Below are 20,361 nucleotides of genomic sequence, written 5' to 3' on the forward strand. Positions count from 1 at the left end.
TTTACTAACTAACTAAATAATAACACAATACAAACACACACACACAGGTTATTGATTACTAACGTAATACAATGAGAACAGGTCCCTAGTGGACCGGACTAACAATAGCAGTAATGCTTGGGTAGAAGGCGGGTCAGAGTTGAAGGGAGAAAGAGATTCAAACTATCGTGGTTACTTTGGAAACTACGCTCATTTGGATTAGAAATGCAACATGTATTTAAGTGTAGCTGTCCTCGATAGTTGAGTTGTTGATGTAGGACTCTGGTTTGCCCACCAGAGATCCCAAAGTCCTTGGTATAGTTTCTGGTCGTAGTAGTGGTTAGAATGGATACTTCAGATGTAGCAGCGGTTGTCTGAGAGGGATTGTCCTTTCCAACTCGTGTCTTTAGTGAATGTTCTCTAGACGACTATACATGCCAGCTGCAGACTGAGATGATAAGGTCTAGTGCATTGTCTTCTTCTTCACCTCGTGTAGAAGTTGAGAGTTTCAGAGTTTCTCCATTTCAAACGTGTGGACTAACGTCTCACGTTTTCTGGTCTTTCTGGTCTAACCATTTTGTAACATGTAGCTTCAGCTTCATGCTTCTTGGTCTTGTAGAAATGCAACCATTTGCAACATCCGGAGTATACCATAGTATGCTTGGTCTTCTTTTGTAACGTTTAGCTCATGCTTCATGTCTGCTGGTCTTGTAGAGTGTCAACCATTTTAAGCCGTGGGCTTCCTGGTCTGGTAGAAATTCAACCATTTGCAACGTTTAGCTCACGCTTCACGTCTGCTGGTCTGAGGTGATATCGTCTCGAGGCTTTTTATGCACTCGGGGTAAAAGGGGCGTTGATTCATGTTTGTGCTCATCTGGGCGTGGCCACTGACTGAGAACAAATCAATATGGAAAACAATCATCTCATCTAGAATGCTAAAATCACATTATTATCTTCACAAAAGTATTATTATACTTAATAATTCGTTTTATACAACAATTAGATGCAAACCTCATAACTGGGAAGTGTACCCCCCCAGATATAGACAAGTTTTTGAGCCGTTTCCGCTCTACTTCCTGAACTCCTCCCGTCGATGCAATCCAGTTCCGTTCTGCCGGGCTGGGTTTGTTTTGCTAGCTAGCTCCGTTGTGCCGACAAAGCACTGATATCGCAGTGACAAAGAGGATATAAAAATTACAATTACAACATGAAGAAAAGTGGTTCGGGAACGACGTGTGCGGTAGTTGGTTGCAAAAACTTGAGAAAGCACCTGAACGAGTGGTTAGATAGAGAGTGCTATGACCACAAACCAGCTACAAAGAGGCAATGTCCATGCGCTCCATTGTTTACATTTTTTCGCAAGCCTGATACCGACTCGGAATCAAGGACCTGGCTGAAGGCATTGAATCTAAAGAAACCACCCCTCAACGTTTTTGTTTGTTCCTATCACTTTGTTGACCAAAAACCTACCAAGGATAATCCTTTCCCAGAGTTGTGGTTGGGATACAATCGCCCTCCCCAGCCAAATAGGCGTCAACTCACCCAGCGGACCACTGCCTCCTCCCAGATAAAGAAACGCAGACTTGAATCTGAGGGTAAGTTCAGCAACTTTAGCTATGAAGCTGACAATACTGTTAATTATGAAGAAGTTGTCATACATTAACATTGCTACCGGTATTTTGCTAAGGCAGTTGATTGTTTTGGAGATGGGACAAACAATGCCCACGATAGTTACATCATTAATTGTGTGTGTGTGTGTGTGTGTGTGTGTGTGTGTGTGCCTGCCTGCGTGTGCCTTAGTCTACATCATAAATACAATGCAAGGTGGCAGGCTGTTGTGATGATGATTGTGTGTGTGCGTGTGAGTGCAATGTTGTAGTACACATTTTTCCATTGTGATGTTTGTAGTGAGAGGACTCTATGCCTGCATTAATTTTGCTCCATCCATGTTTTCTCTTCCCCTTTTTAGATGCTCCAGAAACCTGTCAGCCTGTCTGTGAGACCGAGCCTGCTACACCAAATGGGAGGAGCCTGCTCCCACCCAATGGGAGGATCCGTCACATATTGATCACATTTACTGTTCAACACAGTCTGTTAAAGTAGACAAGGCCACACAGTGCGAGGCAGAAATGGGTCCTACTGTGACCAGCACCACGGTCATTGATGATGCTAGGTCCCGGCTGTATACAGGAGTGCTTATGGTTCAATTCTTCACCCTGGTGACGGTGTTGTTGCCTTTCAGTAAGCCATCAATTACCCTTCCTGTTGTTGACCAAATACTTATGACGTTGATGAAACTAAAAATAAACCTAATATTAGGAGATATTGCTCACCGCTTCAATGTGTCTACATCCATGGCAAGCATTGTGATTAGTCACTGGATTGACGTGATGGGTGAACAGTTCAAAGTCCTGATCCCCTGGCTTCCAAGAGAGATCATTCGTGCCACCATGCCCTTGTCGTTTCAGAGGAACTACCCTCGAACCACCTGCATCATTGACTGTGCCGAAAGTGCCATGCAGAGAGCCACAAACCACGACTCAAGGAGTGACACTTTCAGCCAGTATAAATCACGCAACACTGTGAAATATCTTGTCGCTGTGGCCCCTAATGGGCTAATCATGTTTATATCTGATGCCTATGCTGGCAGAAGCAGCGATAAGTTTATCACCATGGACAGTGGGTTCCTAGACTATCTGAGGGCTGGTGATGAGGTCATGGCAGACCGTGGGTTCACCATTCGAGACTTGCTTGATGAGAGAAGGGTCAGTTTGAACATCCCTGCTTTCACCTACAGGCGCAATCAGTTGACCAATGAGGAGACGACACGCACCAGGCGAGTAGCCAATGTCCGCATACATGTGGAAAGAGCAATCCAGAGACTGAAGGTGTTTAAGATTTTATCCCAGAATGTTCCCATCAGCATGGCACCGAAACTGGACAACATCTTAACCATCTGTGCTGGCCTAGTTAACCTGAAGAGTCCACTGATCAGTGAGGTTTAGAATCTTGCCCTGTGTCCCTGTCTACCAACACCCAGCCATGTTGTTCATTAAATACAGATAAACACAACAAATACTGCGTGTATTGTATTTTTTAATATTATATATGAATATTTTCATAGTGATGTAATTGTGTGGGCTGCTTTTGTATTTTACTTTTTAATACCTGTTAAGATTAAACACGCAATCTTTCTTGTTGAAGCCATTTGTTTAGTTTCCTCAAAACAATTAATTAATCCAGTGTTATTTATGTACAGTATGAGCTTACTATGAATTATGAACTGTGTTAAAATAAATTGTAGCACTCTAAGGATTGAAATTACATCAAACTTTATTTTCACGCAAACAGTAGGCACACTGATATATTGCACAGCATAAAGAGATCATGTAAACAATGGACATCTGTTGGCTCCTGTGGGCATGACCTAAATAAGGCAGTTTATTTTGGTTTTAAAATGCTGAGATATTTACTGCAGAACTGTAACCTTCCCTCAACAAAATCATCAACAATTTTCGGGAGCATGTGGGCAAAGTAGAATGTGCGCAGCCTTATGATATGCCCCTGGACAAAGCCTTGGTCGTAGGGTACGATTTCTAGGTGCTCAGTTTTGTTCCAGATCACCAACTTGGAGTGCTGAAGCCCTGTGAAGTGCATCCCAATTTGTACCTGCATGTAGTAGCCTTTTGGACCATTGCAGGCAATATGGTAATCTACCCTATCTCCGTTTGCCACAGTTGTGATTTCGCAGTTCTTTGTTGCTAAAAATTCTGCAAGTGACTTGTTTCCCATCACAGGTGATTTGATCTCCAACAGAATGTCGTTGTTTATCACTCCATCGGGAGATGCTGCAAGCCACGGTTCCTTTTCGCACACCACTAAGCCTTTGGTTTCAATGCTGTTGCCCAGAGTTTCCAAATAGTCCCTTGCAAGTTCCTCCCCCTCCGCTCCTTGACGGGTTGCGGCATAGTAGTAGAACCGTGTTCCCAAGCTAGCGTCGACATCGCTGTGTTTACACCGGCAGACGTTGTGCCAACAACTTCCGGTGGAAATGAAATGCATTTGTGTAGAGTTATGGCGCCACCCAGGATACAGCGCGTAAACTTGTCTATACAGTTATGTTGTTCCACCGTCTTTAATGACATCACAACATAGTAACGAATTTGACATGATTGTTCTTTAAGTCCCCACCAACCATTTCCCACATTCTTTTAAGTAGGAATATTGTTTCATTATCCACTTTTGGATGTTGGAGTCTTGCCAGGAAGACTTCCTTTGTTAACAAAGGGGTCCTTTCTCCCAATACTTCATGGCAAGGAAGAGAACGTCTGCACGGTATTTACAACTGGTCATAAAACTGGCCCCCAGGAAAGGGGGTGTTCAAACCTTTGCCTAGCCGGCATGTTTGATCCTCAATCCATGAGGGCAAGTCATGACACTTACTTACATAAGTATTCAGACCCTTTGCTATGAGACTCGAAATTGAGCTCAGGTGCATCCTGTTTCCATTGATCATCCTTCAGATGTATCTACAACTTGATTGGAGTCCACCTGTGGTAAATTCAATTGATTGGAAATTATTTGGAAAGGCACACACCTGTCTATATAAGGTCCCACAGTTGACAGCGCAGTCAGAGCAAAAACCAAGCCATGAGGTCAAAGGAATTGTTCGTAGAGCTCCGAGACAGGATTGTGTCGGGGCACAGATATGGGGAAGGGTACCAAAACATTTCTGCAGCATTGGAGGTCCCCATGACCACAGTGGCCTCCATCATTCTTAAATGGAAGAAGTTTGGAACCACCAAGACTCTTCCTAGAGCTGGCCACCAGGCCAAACTGAGCAATCGGGGGGAAGGGCCTTGGTCAGGGAGGTGACCAAGAACCCGATGGTCACTCTGACAGAGCTCTGGAGTTCCTCTGTGGAGATGAGAGAATCTTCCTGAAGGACAACCATCTCTGTGGCACTCCACCAATCAGGCCTTTATGGTAGAGTGGCCAGACGGAAGCCACTCCTCAGTAAAAGGCACATGACAGCCCGCTTGGAGTTTGCCAAAAGGCACCTAAAGACTCTCAGACCATGAGAAACAAGATTCTCTGGTCTGATGAAACCAAGATTGAACTATTTGGCCTGAATGCCAAGTGTCACGTCTGGAGGAAACCTGGCACCATCCCTATGGTAAAGCATGTTGGTGGCTGCATCATGCTGTAGGGATGTTTTTCAGCGGCAGGGACTGGGAGGGATCGAGGGAAAGATGAACAGAGCAAAGTAAAGAGAGATCCTTGATGAAAACCTGCTCCAGAGCGCTCAGACTGGGGCGAAGGTTCACCTTCCAACAGGAAAACGACCCTAAGCACTCAGCCAAGACAACGCAGGAGTGGCTTCAGGACAAGTCTCTGAATGTCCTTGAGTGGCCCAGCCAGAAACCGATCGAACATCTCCGGAGAGACCTGAAAATAGCTGTGCAGCAACGCTCCCCATCCAACCTGACAGAGCTTGAGAGGATCTGCAGAGAAGAATGGGAGAAACTCCCCAAATACAGGTGTGTCAAGCTTGTAGCGTCATACCCAAGAAGACTTGAGGCTGTAATCGCTGCCAAAGGTGCTTCAGCAAAGTACTAAGTAAAGGGTCTGAATACTTATGTAAATGTAATATTTCAGTTTTTTATTTTTTAATAAATTAGCAAATATTTCTAAAAACCTGTTTTTGCTTTGTCATTATGGGGTATTGTGTGTAGTTTGATGAGGGGAAAAAACTATTTAATCCATTTTAGAATAAGGCTGTAACGTAAGAACATTTGGAAAAGGTCAGTCAAGGGATCTGAATACTTTCCGAATGCACTGTACTCTTAAGGAAGGTATCACAAATGGGACTTGGCATATTTCAGCACTTGTCACACACACCTCTCGTTAGGCTATATTCAAGATCTTGGAACATTGATCATTTCAAGGAATCCTGCATGTAAAACATTTTTGGGGAACTCATAATATTAACTTTACTCTAAACTCCAGAAGCCATCACAACCAGGATATATACTTGTGCAGTACAACACACCCATGTTCATGTCCACTATAGCCACCCCTGTGAGTGTTTTCTAGATTGCCTGGGTTTCCAAGGATTTGTCAGTGCCACTGCCAGCTGATGAGCAATCTCTCTCTCACACACACACATATGTGAAAAGGCACTGAATATTGCACTCTTTTTATTGGCCCGATGCTAGGCTCCCACTGATGGTATGAATCAACACAATGGTAACCGCTACAGAGTAGAGGAATTTACAGTACACAGCCATACTTCAGACCTGGCACAGAGGAGACTCCATCCTCAGGGGAACCAGCTACAAATCATCATACAGTTATTTTTGTAATCGCTTTGGTAAAATTTTCACGAGTATGTGGTTTTATTTTCAAAACTCTCAATACAGAACTCCAAACTGGTAACACTTGTAACGCAGCATTACATTCAAAACCTTTCATTGTGCATTCATTTTGTTTGTAGACATCTTTCACCACACAACCATTGATCCAAAATATAAGTTTACTGTGAAATATAATGAGTAAATTGGTTTCATCACCAAAACACAACATAATGATACCTTCTCAATTTAGTTATTTTAACATCCAGTTAGTCCAATAGCAAAAAAAGTTAAAATTTGTGGAGTGGTTGAAAAACGAGTTTTAATGACTCCAACCTAAGTGTATGTAAAGTTCTGACTTCAACTGTATATGTATTGTCTATTTTTAGATTAATCCTGGGTTGAATTTAAAACAATAGCTGTTGATGACTTCGCAAATGCTATTTGTATGACTTTATAGTATGGTTACATTTCATTTGCTCTGTTAAACCTACCCTTTGGAATGACTTCGATAGCAACAGTGAATCTATTTAGTCATAAAGAGATCTCTCAATAACCATTCTCACGATAGCACATTGGTAGTAGTCAGTGACAATGTTAAAGCTAAACCAGGCTTGGAAAAAATCCTGGATGGGAGACCAAATTGATACCTGTAGATTAACTCTCCTATAGGAGGTGCTGCCCAGCCTATTTGTTTTAATTTTATAAGGTGGATATAACATTGAAAATCAGACTTTGTTTCAAAGGTACAAATTCAACATATTTTATACAAGTTTGTCTATGTTGAAAATTGGTTACCATGATTACATAATCCTGTGGTTGAAATTTCACCCTCAAAACAACACTTTACGTTGCCGACTTTTTTCAAATCCAATGTATTTTCCACGTAGATTCCTGGTCACAATACATTGACAAATAACGTTGAAACAATGTTGATTCAACCAGTTTGTGCCCAGTGGGAGGTCTGGATTGAAATCATTGCATGCCACATCCATGGCCTGAAGGAGGGTGCTACGCTCATGGGGATGGCAATTATATGTCTTCCACCTGTATTGTAATTGTGTATTGTATTTTACAGTATTGTACTTATGTATTGTAGTGGTCTTGTACGTGGCTCAGTTCATAAGAGCATGGCATTAGCAACACCAGAGTTGGGGGTTCGATTCTCACTGGGGTCACATACCAAAATGTATGGTCTGTTGTCAGTTTGGATAAAAGTGTCTTCTACGTACAGTGGGGGAAAAAAGTATTTAGTCAGCCACCAATTGTGCAAGTTCTCCCACTTAAAAAGATGCGAGAGGCCTGTAATTTTCATCATAGGTACACGTCAACTATGACAGACAAAATGAGAATTTTTTTCTCCAGAAAATCACATTGTAGGATTTTTAATGAATTTATTTGCAAATTATGGTGGAAAATAAGTATTTGGTCAATAACAAAAGTTTCTCAATACTTTGTTATATACACTTTGTTGGCAATGACACAGGTCAAACGTTTTCTGTAAGTCTTCACAAGGTTTTCACACACTGTTGCTGGTATTTTGGCCCATTCCTCCATGCAGATCTCCTCTAGAGCAGTGATGTTTTGGGGCTGTCGCTGGGCAACACAGACTTTCAATTCCCTCCAAAGATTTTCTATGGGGTTGAGATCTGGAGACTGGCTAGGCCACTCCAGGACCTTGAAATGCTTCTTACGAAGCCACTCCTTCGTTGCCCGGGCGGTGTGTTTGGGATCATTGTCATGCTGAAAGACCCAGCCACGTATCATCTTCAATGCCCTTGCTGATGGAAGGAGGTTTTCACTCAAAATCTCACGATACATGGCCCCATTCATTCTTTCCTTTACACGGATCAGTCGTCCTGGTCCCTTTGCAGAAAAACAGCCCCAAAACATGATGTTTCCACCCCCATGCTTCACAGTAGGTATGGTGTTCTTTGGATGCAACTCAGCATTCTTTGTCCTCCAAACACGACGAGTTGAGTTTTTACCAAAAAATTATATTTTGGTTTATTCTGACCATATGACATTCTCCCAATCCTCTTCTGGATCATCCAAATGCACTCTAGAAAACTTCAGACATGTACTGGCTTAAGCAGGGGGACACGTCTGGCACTGCAGGATTTGAGTCCCTGGCGGCGTAGTGTGTTACTGATGGTAGGCTTTGTTACTTTGGTCCCAGCTCTCTGCAGGTCATTCACTACGTCCCCCTGTGTGGTTCTGGGATTGTTGCTCACCGTTCTTGTGATCATTTTGACCCCACGGGGTGAGATCTTGCGTGGAGCCCCAGATCGAGGGAGATTATCAGTGGTCTTGTATGTCTTCCATTTCCTAATAATTGCTCCCACAGTTGATTTCTTCAAACCAAGCTGCTTACCTATTGCAGATTCAGTCTTCCCAGCCTGGTGCAGGTCTACAATTTTGTTTCTGGTGTCCTTTGACAGCTCTTTGGTCTTGGCCATAGTGGAGTTTGGAGTGTGACTGTTTGAGGTTGTGGACAGGTGTCTTGTATACTGATAACAAGTTCAAACAGGTGCCGTTAATATAGGTAATGAGTGGAGGACAGAGGAGCCTCTTAAAGAAGAAGTTACAGGTCTGTGAGAGCCAGAAATCTTGCTTGTTTGTAGGTGACCAAATACTTATTTTCCACCATAATTTGCAAATAAATTCATTAAAAATCCTACAATGTGATTTTCTGGAATTTTTTTATCTCAATTTGTCTGTCATAGTTGACGTGTACCTTTGATGAAAATTACAGGCCTCTCTCATCTTTTTAAGTGGGAGAACTTGCACAATTGGTGGCTGACTAAATACTTTTTTTCCCCACTGTAAATGGCATACTGGTATTACAGTACTGTATTGGTCTATAGTACTTTTTTTTTGGTGCACCAGGACCATTCACAGTTGAGCTCATTCAGTTTAGCTCAACGCTGATTGGCTATTATTTTATACTTTTTTTTATAAAGGGAGGCCAAATGCTCGCTGGCTTCCCTTGCATTCAATGCTACGGGCGGCAACAATGTCCTACTATTTTGGACCATACAGCATCAGATAGATGGCCTACACATACCGAGACCAATTGGCCAATAACATGTTAGTACAGCAGTGTGAACCCCTCTCCCCATCAAAAGGACCCCAGCAACTCTATTTTGGATACCCTCCTTTTGCCCTCAGAACAGCCTCAATTCATCAGGGCATGGACTCTACAAGGTTTCGAAAGCGTTCCACAGGGATGCTGGCCCATGTTGACTCCAATGCTTCCCACAATTGTGTCAAGTTGGCAGGATGTCCTTTGGGTGTCCTTTGGGTGGTGGACTATTCTTGCGTGAAAAAGCGTTGCAGTTCTTGACACAAACTGGTGCGGCTGGCACCTACTACCATACCCCGTTCAAAGGCACTTAAATATTTTGTCTTGCCCATTCACCCTCTGAATGGCACACATACACAATATATGTCTAAATTGTCTCAAGGCTTAAAAATCCTTCTTTAACCTGTCTCCTCCCCTTCATCTACACTGATTGAGGTGGATTTAACAAGTGACATCAATAAGGGATCATCGCTGTCACCTGGATTCTCCTGGTCAGTCTATGTCATGGAAAGAGCAGGTGTTCTTAATGTTTTGTAGACTCAGTGTATATCATACTTGTTATGTTTTTACTTTACATACATACATGTTCATTATGTAGTTCTCAAAATCTGTAGTAGACAAACCAGTTTACATGTAAAATCTATAGGTTTACCAAACGTTTATGTGATCATCAATTAAGAGCAGTCGGTTTAAGTAATAGTAAAATGTCTATTAACAAAAGAGAATCATATCAAAAGTAATGTGATCATTGCATTGTGAAAGGCAATTACTTTATACTGTATGAACATGTATTGCAATGTGAAACATGTATCTCTAGATGAAACACTGATTAAGGTTGGTGGAAAAAGTGACCGTATGATTTTGTGTGTTGTACTTTGTCAATTGAAAATGTGCTTAGAGTTTTGAAACAACTGCCTTTTTATGATCTGTTTTTGAGTTTTGTACTAAGAGCTGTGAACATCAACCACATATTTGTGAAAATTGCACCAAAATGATCCAAAAAAATTGTAACGCCGCCTCTATTTCATTGTCTATTGCTCTCTAACATTTTCTTTCCCTTTCTCTATGTACAGGTGGTCCTCTGTAGCTCAGCTGGTAGAGCATGGTGCTTGTAACGCCAGGGTAGTGGGTTCAATCCCCGGGACCACCCATACGTAAAAATGTATGCACACATGACTGTAAGTCACTTTGGATAAAAGCGTCTGCTAAATGGCATATTATTATTACCCCATCACTCCCTTTCTCTCTCTCTATTTCTCTTTCTCTCTCCCCCTCGCTATTTATCCCTATCACGTTCTCCATTTTCAACCCAGTCTTTCACACTGTGACACAGGAAGTTGTGGCCCCCCTAAACAAAGGTGATCCAGGGCCGCATATAGGGATGCGAGACAGAGGGAACAAAGCGGCACAAGAAATGCCACCAACAGCCTGGCACCAAGGCAACAGGCAGTCTCAATGCATCTCATGTTAGAGCCACCAACAGCCTGGCACCAAGGCAACAGGCAGTCTCAATGCATCTCATGTTAGAGCCACCAACAGCCTGGCACCAAGGCAACAGGCAGTCTCAATGCATCTCATGTTAGAGCCACCAACAGCCTGGCACCAAGGCAACAGGCAGTCTCAATGCATCTCATGTTAGAGCCACCAACAGCCTGGCACCAAGGCAACGGGCAGTCTCAATGCATCTCATGTTAGAGCCACCAACAGCCTGGCACCAAGGCAACAGGCAGTCTCAATGCATCTCATGTTAGAGCCACCAACAGCCTGGCACCAAGGCAACAGGCAGTCTCAGTGCATCTCATGTTAGAGCCACCAACAGCCTGGCACCAAGGCAACAGGCAGTCTCAGTGCATCTCATGTTAGAGCCACCAACAGCCTGGCACCAAGGCAACAGGCAGTCTCAGTGCATCTCATGTTAGAGCCACCAACAGCCTGGCACCAAGGCAACAGGCAGTCTCAGTGCATCTCATGTTAGAGCCACCAACAGCCTGGCACCAAGGCAACAGGCAGTCTCAGTGCATCTCATGTTAGAGCCACCAACAGCCTGGCACCAAGGCAACGGGCAGTCTCAGTGCATCTCATGTTAGAGCAAGGATTTAGAGGCCTTTTATCGAGGGCAAATAAATTGCTTTCCATCCCAAACTTTAAAACTGTGTAAATCATGCAACTTTAAATACATTATTTAATTTCAGTTTTTCTAAACTCATACATGCTGTTTCTAAAACAATAGATAGTGACTTCCTCTTTTTTTACCCCTTTAAAACATTATTAATGGCATTTTAAATAACGACTTCTTAGACTTCTTAGAGCTACAATGACATCCAGGGGCGGTGTGTTCAATAGGGCGATATGGGCGACGCACTGCCAAACGGGAAAAGGAAGGGATTTTTTTTCTAATCAATTATATCACGGCAACAGTAGTTATCAGTGTTGTAATCTAGACGTCTGATCTGCCACAGTGCCACACTGCCACTAAATGTCCAATCAGGCTAAAGTCGTGCTTCAAATGGCTCCCCCCCCTTTTGGGGCGATTTCAGTCAGGTTGAAAATCGCCCAGAAGTCTGTCATAGACTCCCATGTAAAATCTATTTTTTTCAAATTTCAGAGCTTTCAATACAATCTCTATGGGTGTCTGAGGGCTTGCACTTACGCGCTTTCGTCATACGTAACGTAACCATGAACGTAACTAAGAAAAGAGCGGGTAGCCTCATCAATCAATTCACGTACTACTATCAAGATGGCTATAGCGTTCAGTGCAACTCGATTGTGTCTTTGAAAGAAGTTCCTTTTTGTCGGCGAACAAATGAAGATAAATTGGCAACGAAACAATTAGGACCTCCCAGACCAAATTTAATAATTCAACAGGTTTCTACTAAAGGCGGAAAGTCCTACACCCGAGGATTTTCCAAAAATTGGTACGAACGAAAAAAGACATTGCCACTCAACTGGATGAGGGATACAGGCTAGCTGTCCGCCGCCACAACGATGAGGTTAGTGTTGATAATCACAAGTTTACTGGAGAACTGAGACCAAGTAGAGACTTTGGACAGGGTGGATATGGTATAATAAAGGCAGTTTATTCAGAGGTAAAGATATCTGGAATCGCGTGCACGGACCCGTTCGTCAAACTCTTAGGGAGCTATACATTAAGCCCCATTACTTACCATATCAGATAAGAGAAATTGCTGCAGCTACATATATTTTACATCCTGGCCCTACATAGTTCACTATTTGCATCACTTACCAAAATATTACATGTGGTCATATATGCTTGGAAAGTGGAGATGCCATAGAACGTCAAAAAAGTAAACATTGCTGGAGACACATTGCCGTTTTGGAGAAGACATCGCGTTTGCTAGCGAAGAGATTTGTTGTGGCAAATGAACTTGGGCTGGGAATTGCCAGGAACCTCACGATAAGATATATGCATTGCGAGTCTCATGATTCTATACGTATTGCGATTCGATACTGTGATTTTATTGCGCACCATATGTCTGTTGCAGAGGGATCAGAAAGCCATGAGAACGAGTTTTGATCAGTCATGGAAATAAAAGTGCTGAAAACAAATTGGCTCCCAATGTGAAAAGATTGAGAACAAGCTATGAAGGAACAATAATGGTGTTTTGGTGCAGGTACAGCCAACTAGCGCTAAAATATTGCGATATTGTCAATACAGTATATCGTAAAGTATCACTATGTAACTCGATTTCTTTCACCCCAATCCCTCAAATTAACGGTAAATAACTGAATTGTTTGCCCCACATTTAGCTAAGATGATTAGCTAGCCAGCTAAAATGTTTTATTTAGTTAGCAGTCGCATCTACAATAGTTTACTGTCAATAACATGTCTCCAAAAATGACGTGGTGTCTCCAATTGTGTTGACATTTTACAATTGCGATGCGCATCCATGAGTATCCACTTTCTGTAGCTCAGCTGGTAGAGCACTGCGCTTGTAACGCCAAGGTAGTGGGTTCGATCCCCGGGACCACCCATACACAAAAATGTATGCACGCATGACTGTAAGTCGCTTTGGATAAAAGCGTCTGCTAAATGGCATATTATTATTATTATTATTATTATTATTATCTGAAGAGAGCCCCGAAACATTGTGTGCAGACATTTTATGCAATAAATGAAGTAGGTTGAATCTAGTAGTTCTGATCTTCTGATTGGTCCTGATGAGTTGGGCGAGGTCCCCTCCAGGCTAGTGTCACTGTTGCATTGGCTCTGAGTCGGGTTCTCTGTCTTCAAATGTTCAGCCTAAGAGAGGGGATTTTTGTGTGTGTGTGTGTGTGTGTGTGTTTAACAGTGATGATGTGTGTGTGTGTGTGTGTGTGTGTTTAACAGTGATGATGTGTGTGTGTGTGTGTGTGTGTGTGTGTGTGTGTGTGTGTGTGTGTGTGTGTGTGTGTGTGTGTGTGTGTGTGTGTCCTCAGAGCAAGAACTCGTGAGTTGGAAGAACTGAGAGGCCTATGGCGTGGGTGTTGTCCTTGGCCACCTGCTGACAAGGCTGACAAGATAGGACCCTTTTGTCCATTGTTATTGGATAGGAACAGAACTTATAACCAGCTCCTGACCTAAATAGATCCTAGCACAACATTTTACTCAACATATCATATTCCATATTCACTATAACAAATATATTTACTACGACATTAGCAAGAACCGCCACATCCTCAGCCGGCTAATCCAGTGTGTGAAGTTTTGCGGAGTGTTTGAGTTAGCTTTGCGAGGCAAAGATGAAACTGAGGGCTCCACCAACCCTGGTAAGCCAACACTTTTGAGATCAGTCAATAAATGCTTCTGGTATTGACTTATATGCTGCCCCTGTCTTCATGTTGTTGCTGGACATATCTTTTTTAAAATGTGTGTAGGTCACCTAAATCATCAGAAAAATTGCCCCCCCTGAGAATTTTTTCAGGAGCCGCCACTGATGACATCATATGACAAAGTGCACCCCATAGAATTCAAAACAATCCACCAAGGCTGCAGTCTAGTTCTACTCCAGAAATGTTTTTTTACCATCACCCAAATTGACCCATCCTTTCTTTGTCATAGCGATCCCCATTGATCATAGATTCTCTGTCAAAACGCTGGCACTGCCTTCTCAGTGTGTCTCAGTGTGTCTTCAAAGCCCGTTGAGTGCTGGCAGCTTGTCTTTCTAAGTTAAAGCATTATTTTAAGCTGTCAATCTGACGGTTCACTCAGCTCTCTATAGGACAGGAAGTGTTTAACTGAGCTCTGGTCACTCAGAGAGAGGGCACTTCTCTGTAGTCTTTTGGATACTGAGAGAAATTCTGTTATCGCTCCACTCTGTAGGCCTACCTTCAATATACCCAATTCTGTGTGTCCAATTGTTGAGGGAATAGGGCAACGTAGTACCTCTGTATCACAATATGGAAATCTGACAAGTGTATTGTATTAGATCATGCTCCACCAACAAAAGAGATATGATAATTACCTAAACTAAACTCAAGTAATCACAAAGATTTAACAACAATAGAGAACATTTAGTCATTTAGCCTATTGATTCATTGTGTCATCTGAACTAAGTGGGACAATGCACACCATCATATTAGCAATTCTGAACAGAGCAGAGTTATGTCCATGTTGGGACTGTTGTTTTCATGCCCTGGGTTTCCTACCTTGTTAAAGTGGGGATTGTCTGAGCACAGCAGCTGGGGATTGGGTGGAGTACAGGGGCTTTGGAACAGGTCCAGGGTGCAGGGGAGGGGGGGGGGGGGGGGTGGGGGGGCGGAAGGCAGGCAGGGGGAAGCAGGATGGGGTCCCACTGTGCCACTCAAAATTACCCCAAAAGCTCCCCAAAATTATGCTTACAGGAGAGCACTCAAACCGGCTGAGTGTACCCCAAAACTGTCCCTTTGTTCCCTGATCCAAGGTGCCCCAGGGGTGCCCAAAACCTGCCCCAGTGTGGCCCTCTGTGTGCCCCATGGCCCCTGACAGGACTCTGTGAATTCCATAACTTCAACACTTAGTCCCTTATGTCTTGTACACACAACTAAGTAAACACAATATGTTATGTCTCCAGCAGGGAATATTTCTCCAGCAGGGAATATGAGAGAAACGTTTTTTTTTGTCATAATAGTTGCTATGAACAATCCATCTCTTTTCAACAGGAGATGAGAGGAGTGATAAACCACATCATGATCTGTAGATAGTTTGGTTTCAGTAGGCCTACTTAAGATACAGATCATTCCTTGTATGTTTTCCCCTTCTATTTTACCTCAAGGGGGTTCAACTTCAAGCCTTCAACATGAATGAGAACTTTTAGGACTCAACTTACTAACACAGTCACAAGGAATGAATGAGAATCCTCACTTACCCTGCATAGCGGTTGTTGTAGAGGTACGCACCAACGGGACATAGGACGTTACTGAGGATAATCACACAGCCCAATAAAACTGAGGCGTGAACTGCGCAACTAAAGTCCACTGCCATCCTGAGCGAATATTAATAATGACAGAGGATAGCCCCACTTCTCGCCCTCCAAGATGATTTCTCTGTAGGCTGAGATCAACTTCGTACAGTATAAGAATAGAATCTGAAGGTTAAAAATAAGGACAGTCCGCTCGTCAACAGGTTTGCTAATGGGGTCTCATGAGTCGTTGGTGCGTTCTGCGCGCTGTCAATTGCACAGAAGTGCCGCGGAGGTGCGAATGTCGGTTAACTGGCAACGGGAAGTCTTTTATCCACCTCTTTGAAGCCCTGGTGGGAATTGTAAATCCCGTTCTTTTTTTAAATGTGCAGGATCTGTGTCACGTGACCCAGTGTGTGTCAGAGAGGTTGGTAACTGGATCCTTATCCCGTTTGGATATGGGGAGATGATGGGCTCGCACCGGATTAATAGCGTGAACCGCGAATTAATACCGAAGCAAGGTATTTAAATTGATAGCATCGTTTAGTTACAGCGTGAACAGGACCATATGCCTCTTGCATAATAGAGTGACTGGCATAGATGAACTAACTCTAACAAAATGTTACTATTGGGGACTTTGGATAAACTTTAGAGAACAGATTGTACTCCATTCATCCATTTAAGAATATCCATACTGTAGCCTACATTTGAGATATATATTGTTTATCAGTTTTCGTATGCAACTATTTTGACAGCCTGTATATCATTTTGCATGTTTATAACGCACACTTAAGGTGATAATCTCCATCTGTCCTCTCTATACTCTGTAAAACAAACATTTTTGGAACTTTTCCAATTCTGAATATAAAAAGGAATCCACTCTGTATGCTCAATGTTTGTTGAGCTCCTGCACAATTAAATAGACCATCGTTTAGACTAGTCTCCAGAAGATGTATCAGATGAACCACATACAGATCTGTGGGGTTTCAATTCTAGACTGGAATGGAATAATGGAATTGTCCCCAGCCCTGAATTCAATAAAGGTGTGTGTCATTTAATCAGTCAACCAGTCAGTCAGTGTGTGCCCCAGACTATGGGTGATAGAAGCCAGACAGTAGAGATAACTGGGATGAGAACAGATGCAGTCTCCCCAAACTCTCTGATAGATCTGGAAATACTAGATTCTTGTGAATTCAATTCTACCACAAATTCACAGCTACCCATCAAATCTCCAGACAACCCAGTGAAGGTACAATATATTGATACAGTTCTGTCTGGCCTGATGACTGGGGCATCCATCCCATCCTACTGCTACTGCTTTGGCCTGTTTCCACCAGGAATATATCACTGTGTGTATCCCTGTGTAGGCTAGGTGGCTCTCCCTGTTATTCCAGGCTTTGCGTGCCTTCGTTTGATCCTCTACTTATCACCCAGCGCCGTGATTAAACATCTAAATCAACCGCCTGGCTTTTCCCTTTGTGATTGCATGGCAGCAGCACATTTTTCACATGCTTCCCTCCTATGTCAACACCGCGCCACCTGTTTTACACCCGATTACTGTACAACACATTATTCCCCCAAAACAGATACAGACAGGAATGCTCTGGTTCCCGCCCAGACAGTGAGCTGAATATTTTTATTTTTTATTTTTATTTAACCTTTATTTAACCAGGTAAGCCAGTTGAGAACAAGTTCTCATTTACAGCTGTGACCTGGCCAAGATAAAGCAAAGCAGTGCGATAAAAACAACAACACATAGTTACATATGGGGTAAAACAAAACATAAAGTAAAAAATACAACAGAAAATATATATACAGTGTGTGCAAATGTAGCAAGTTGTGTAGCAAGATGCAAGGCAATAAATAGGCCATAGTGCAAAATAATTACAATTTGTATTAACACTGGAATGATAGATGTGCAAGAGATGATGTGCAAGTAGAGATACTGGGGTGCAAATGAGCAAAATAAATAACAATATGGGGATGAGGTAGTTGGGTGGGCTAATTTCAGATGGGCTGTGTACAGGTGCAGTGATCGGTAAGGTGCTCTGACAACTGATGCTTAAAGTTAGTGAGGGACATAAGAGTCTCCAGCTTCAGAGATTTTTGCAATTCGTTCCAGTCATTGGCAGCAGAGAACTGGAAGGAATGGCGGCCAAAGGAGGTGTTGGCTTTGGGGATGACCAGTGAGATATACCTGCTGGAGTGCATACTACGGATGGGTGTTGCTATGGTGACCAATGAGCTAAGATAAGGCTGGGATTTGCCTAGCAGTGATTTATAGATGGCCTGGAGCCAGTGGGTTTGGCGACGAATATGTAGTGAGGACCAGCCAACAAGAGCGTACAGGTCACAGTAGTGGGTAGTATATGGGGCTTTGGTGACAAAACGGATGGCACTGTGATAGACTACATCCAATTTGCTGAGTAGAGTGTTGGAGGCTATTTTGTAAATTACATCGCCGAAGTCAAGGATCGGTAGGATAGTCAGTTTTACGAGGGCATGTTTGGCAGCATGAGTGAAGGAGGCTTTGTTTTGCGAAATAGGAAGCCAATTCTTGATTTAACTTTGGATTGGAGATGCTTAATGTGATTCTGGAAGGAGAGTTTACAGTCTAATCAGACACCTAGGTATTTGTAGTTGTCCACATACTCTAGGTCAGACCCGTCGAGAGTAGTGATTCTAGTCGGGTGGGCGGGTGCCAGCAGCGTTCGATTGAAGAGCATGCATTTAGTTTTACTAGTGTTTAAGAGCAGTTGGAGGCTACTGAAGGAGTGTTGTATGGCATTGAAGCTCGTTTGGAGGTTTGTTAACACAGTGTCCAATGAAGGGCCAGATGTATACAAAATGGTGTCATCTGCGTAGAGGTGGATCTGAGAGTCACCAGCAGCAAGAGCGACATCATTGATATACACGGAGAAAAGAGTCGGCCCAAGAATTGAACCTTTTGGTACCCCATAGAGACTGCCATAGGTCCAGACAACAGGCCCTCCGATTTGACACATTGAACTCTATCTGAGAAGTACATTACATACACATTTTGCAGACGCTCTTATCCAGAGCAACTTACAGTTAGTGAGTGCATACATTTTTTTTTTTTCATACTGGTCCCCCGTGGGAATCGAACCCACAACCCAGGCATTGCAAACGCCATGCTCTACCAACTGAGCTACACCAACTGAGCTACATGGTGTGCTTGTTGGTGAACCAGGCGAGGCAGTCATTTGAGAAACCAAGGCTATTTAGTCTGCCAATGAGAATGCGGTGGTTGACAGAGTCGAAAGCCTTGGCCAGGTCAATGAAGACGGCTGCACAGTACTGTCTATTATCGATCGCGGTTATAATATCGTTTAGGACCTTGAGCGTGGCTGAGGTGCACCCATGACCAGCTCGGAAACCGGATTGCATAGCGGAGAAGGTACGTTGGGATTCGAAATGGTCGGTGATCTGTTTGTTAACTTGGCTTTCAAAAATGTTCAAAAGGCAGGGCAGGATTGATATAGGTCTGTAACAGTTTGGATCTAGAGTGTCACCCCCTTTGAAGAGGGGGAGGACCGCGGCAGCTTTCCAATCTCTGGGGATCTCAGACATTACGAAAGAGAGGTTGAACAGGCTAGTAATAGGGGTTGCGACAATTTCTGCGGCTAATTTTAGAAAGAAAGGGTCCAGATTGTCTAGCCCAGATGATTTGTAGGGGTCCAGATTTTGCAGCTCTTTCAGAACATCAGCTGTCTGAATTTGTGTGAAGGAGAAGCGAGGGGGGCATGGGCAAGTTGCAGCGGAGGGTGCAGAGCTGGTGGCCGGGGTAGTGGTAGCCAGGTGGAAAGCATGGCCAGCCGTAGCAAAATGCTTGTTGAAATTCTCGATTATTGTAGATTGAATGAGAGAGCAGGAGAGAATCTTTGTGCATGTAGTAGAAGAAGTACAGATGTATAATCTTAATTTGATCTCTCTGTTGCGGGATAATTTTCCAGCAATGGAGGAAATTAAAAACTTGTTGTGTATTTGAGGTTTAAAAAGGCTTCTGAAGTTTGTAATTTCCACTTTGAAATGTCATACTTGATTTTCCCTTACGAGAAATGTATCAATCCCTAAAATGAATGTCTAATAATTATAATCCACATAATAATTCATATTTTCTGTTGCTGCAGGATTATTTTCCTGGTGTAGCAAACTGGCTCAAATTAAGATCCCACATCTGTATGGGCTCTCTACCAGAGGCATCTTTCTACGGTAATAAGGATTTTGTGAGAGCATGGGTGGCAAAAGTTGGTGTCTGTATATATGCATTTTAGTGTACTAGTAAGTTCTCCTATGGTATCTCTAAATTACGTTTGGATAAAACTAAAATCTACCTCCACTACACAGCGGAAAAAAGTGATTCCACAAGAGACAGTTTGGAGATGATGCCCCTGCTATCTTCAAGTATTCAAGGTCCCAAACTGGAACCAATTATCATGTGATCAATGGTGTGCTTGTTGTGAAATTGAATGTTTTTTCATAAAATCATTCATAATTGGAAAGTCAGTCCATCTGACACCGATGTGAAGCGCTCTCTGCATTTCAT

At 43.0% G+C, this 20,361-nt stretch overlaps 1 protein-coding gene across 1 annotated transcript in view; it reads right to left on the minus strand.

Annotated features, from left to right (window-relative positions):
* Positions 1–15,877, minus strand: part of cpa6 (carboxypeptidase A6) — a gene marked incomplete at both ends in the record, with an annotated part of 49,781 nt that extends 33,904 nt beyond the window's left edge. The window contains one exon of the mRNA XM_084146206.1: positions 15,762–15,877. Within this exon, the coding sequence (XP_084002332.1) occupies positions 15,762–15,877 (116 nt within the window). The remainder of the gene's footprint in view (positions 1–15,761) is intronic.
* Between the last annotated feature and the right edge of the window lie 4,484 nt (positions 15,878–20,361).

This window comes from Coregonus lavaretus, assembly GCF_964263955.1.
Source record: "Coregonus lavaretus genome assembly, chromosome: 2".
Classification (NCBI taxonomy): Eukaryota; Metazoa; Chordata; class Actinopteri; order Salmoniformes; family Salmonidae; genus Coregonus; species Coregonus lavaretus.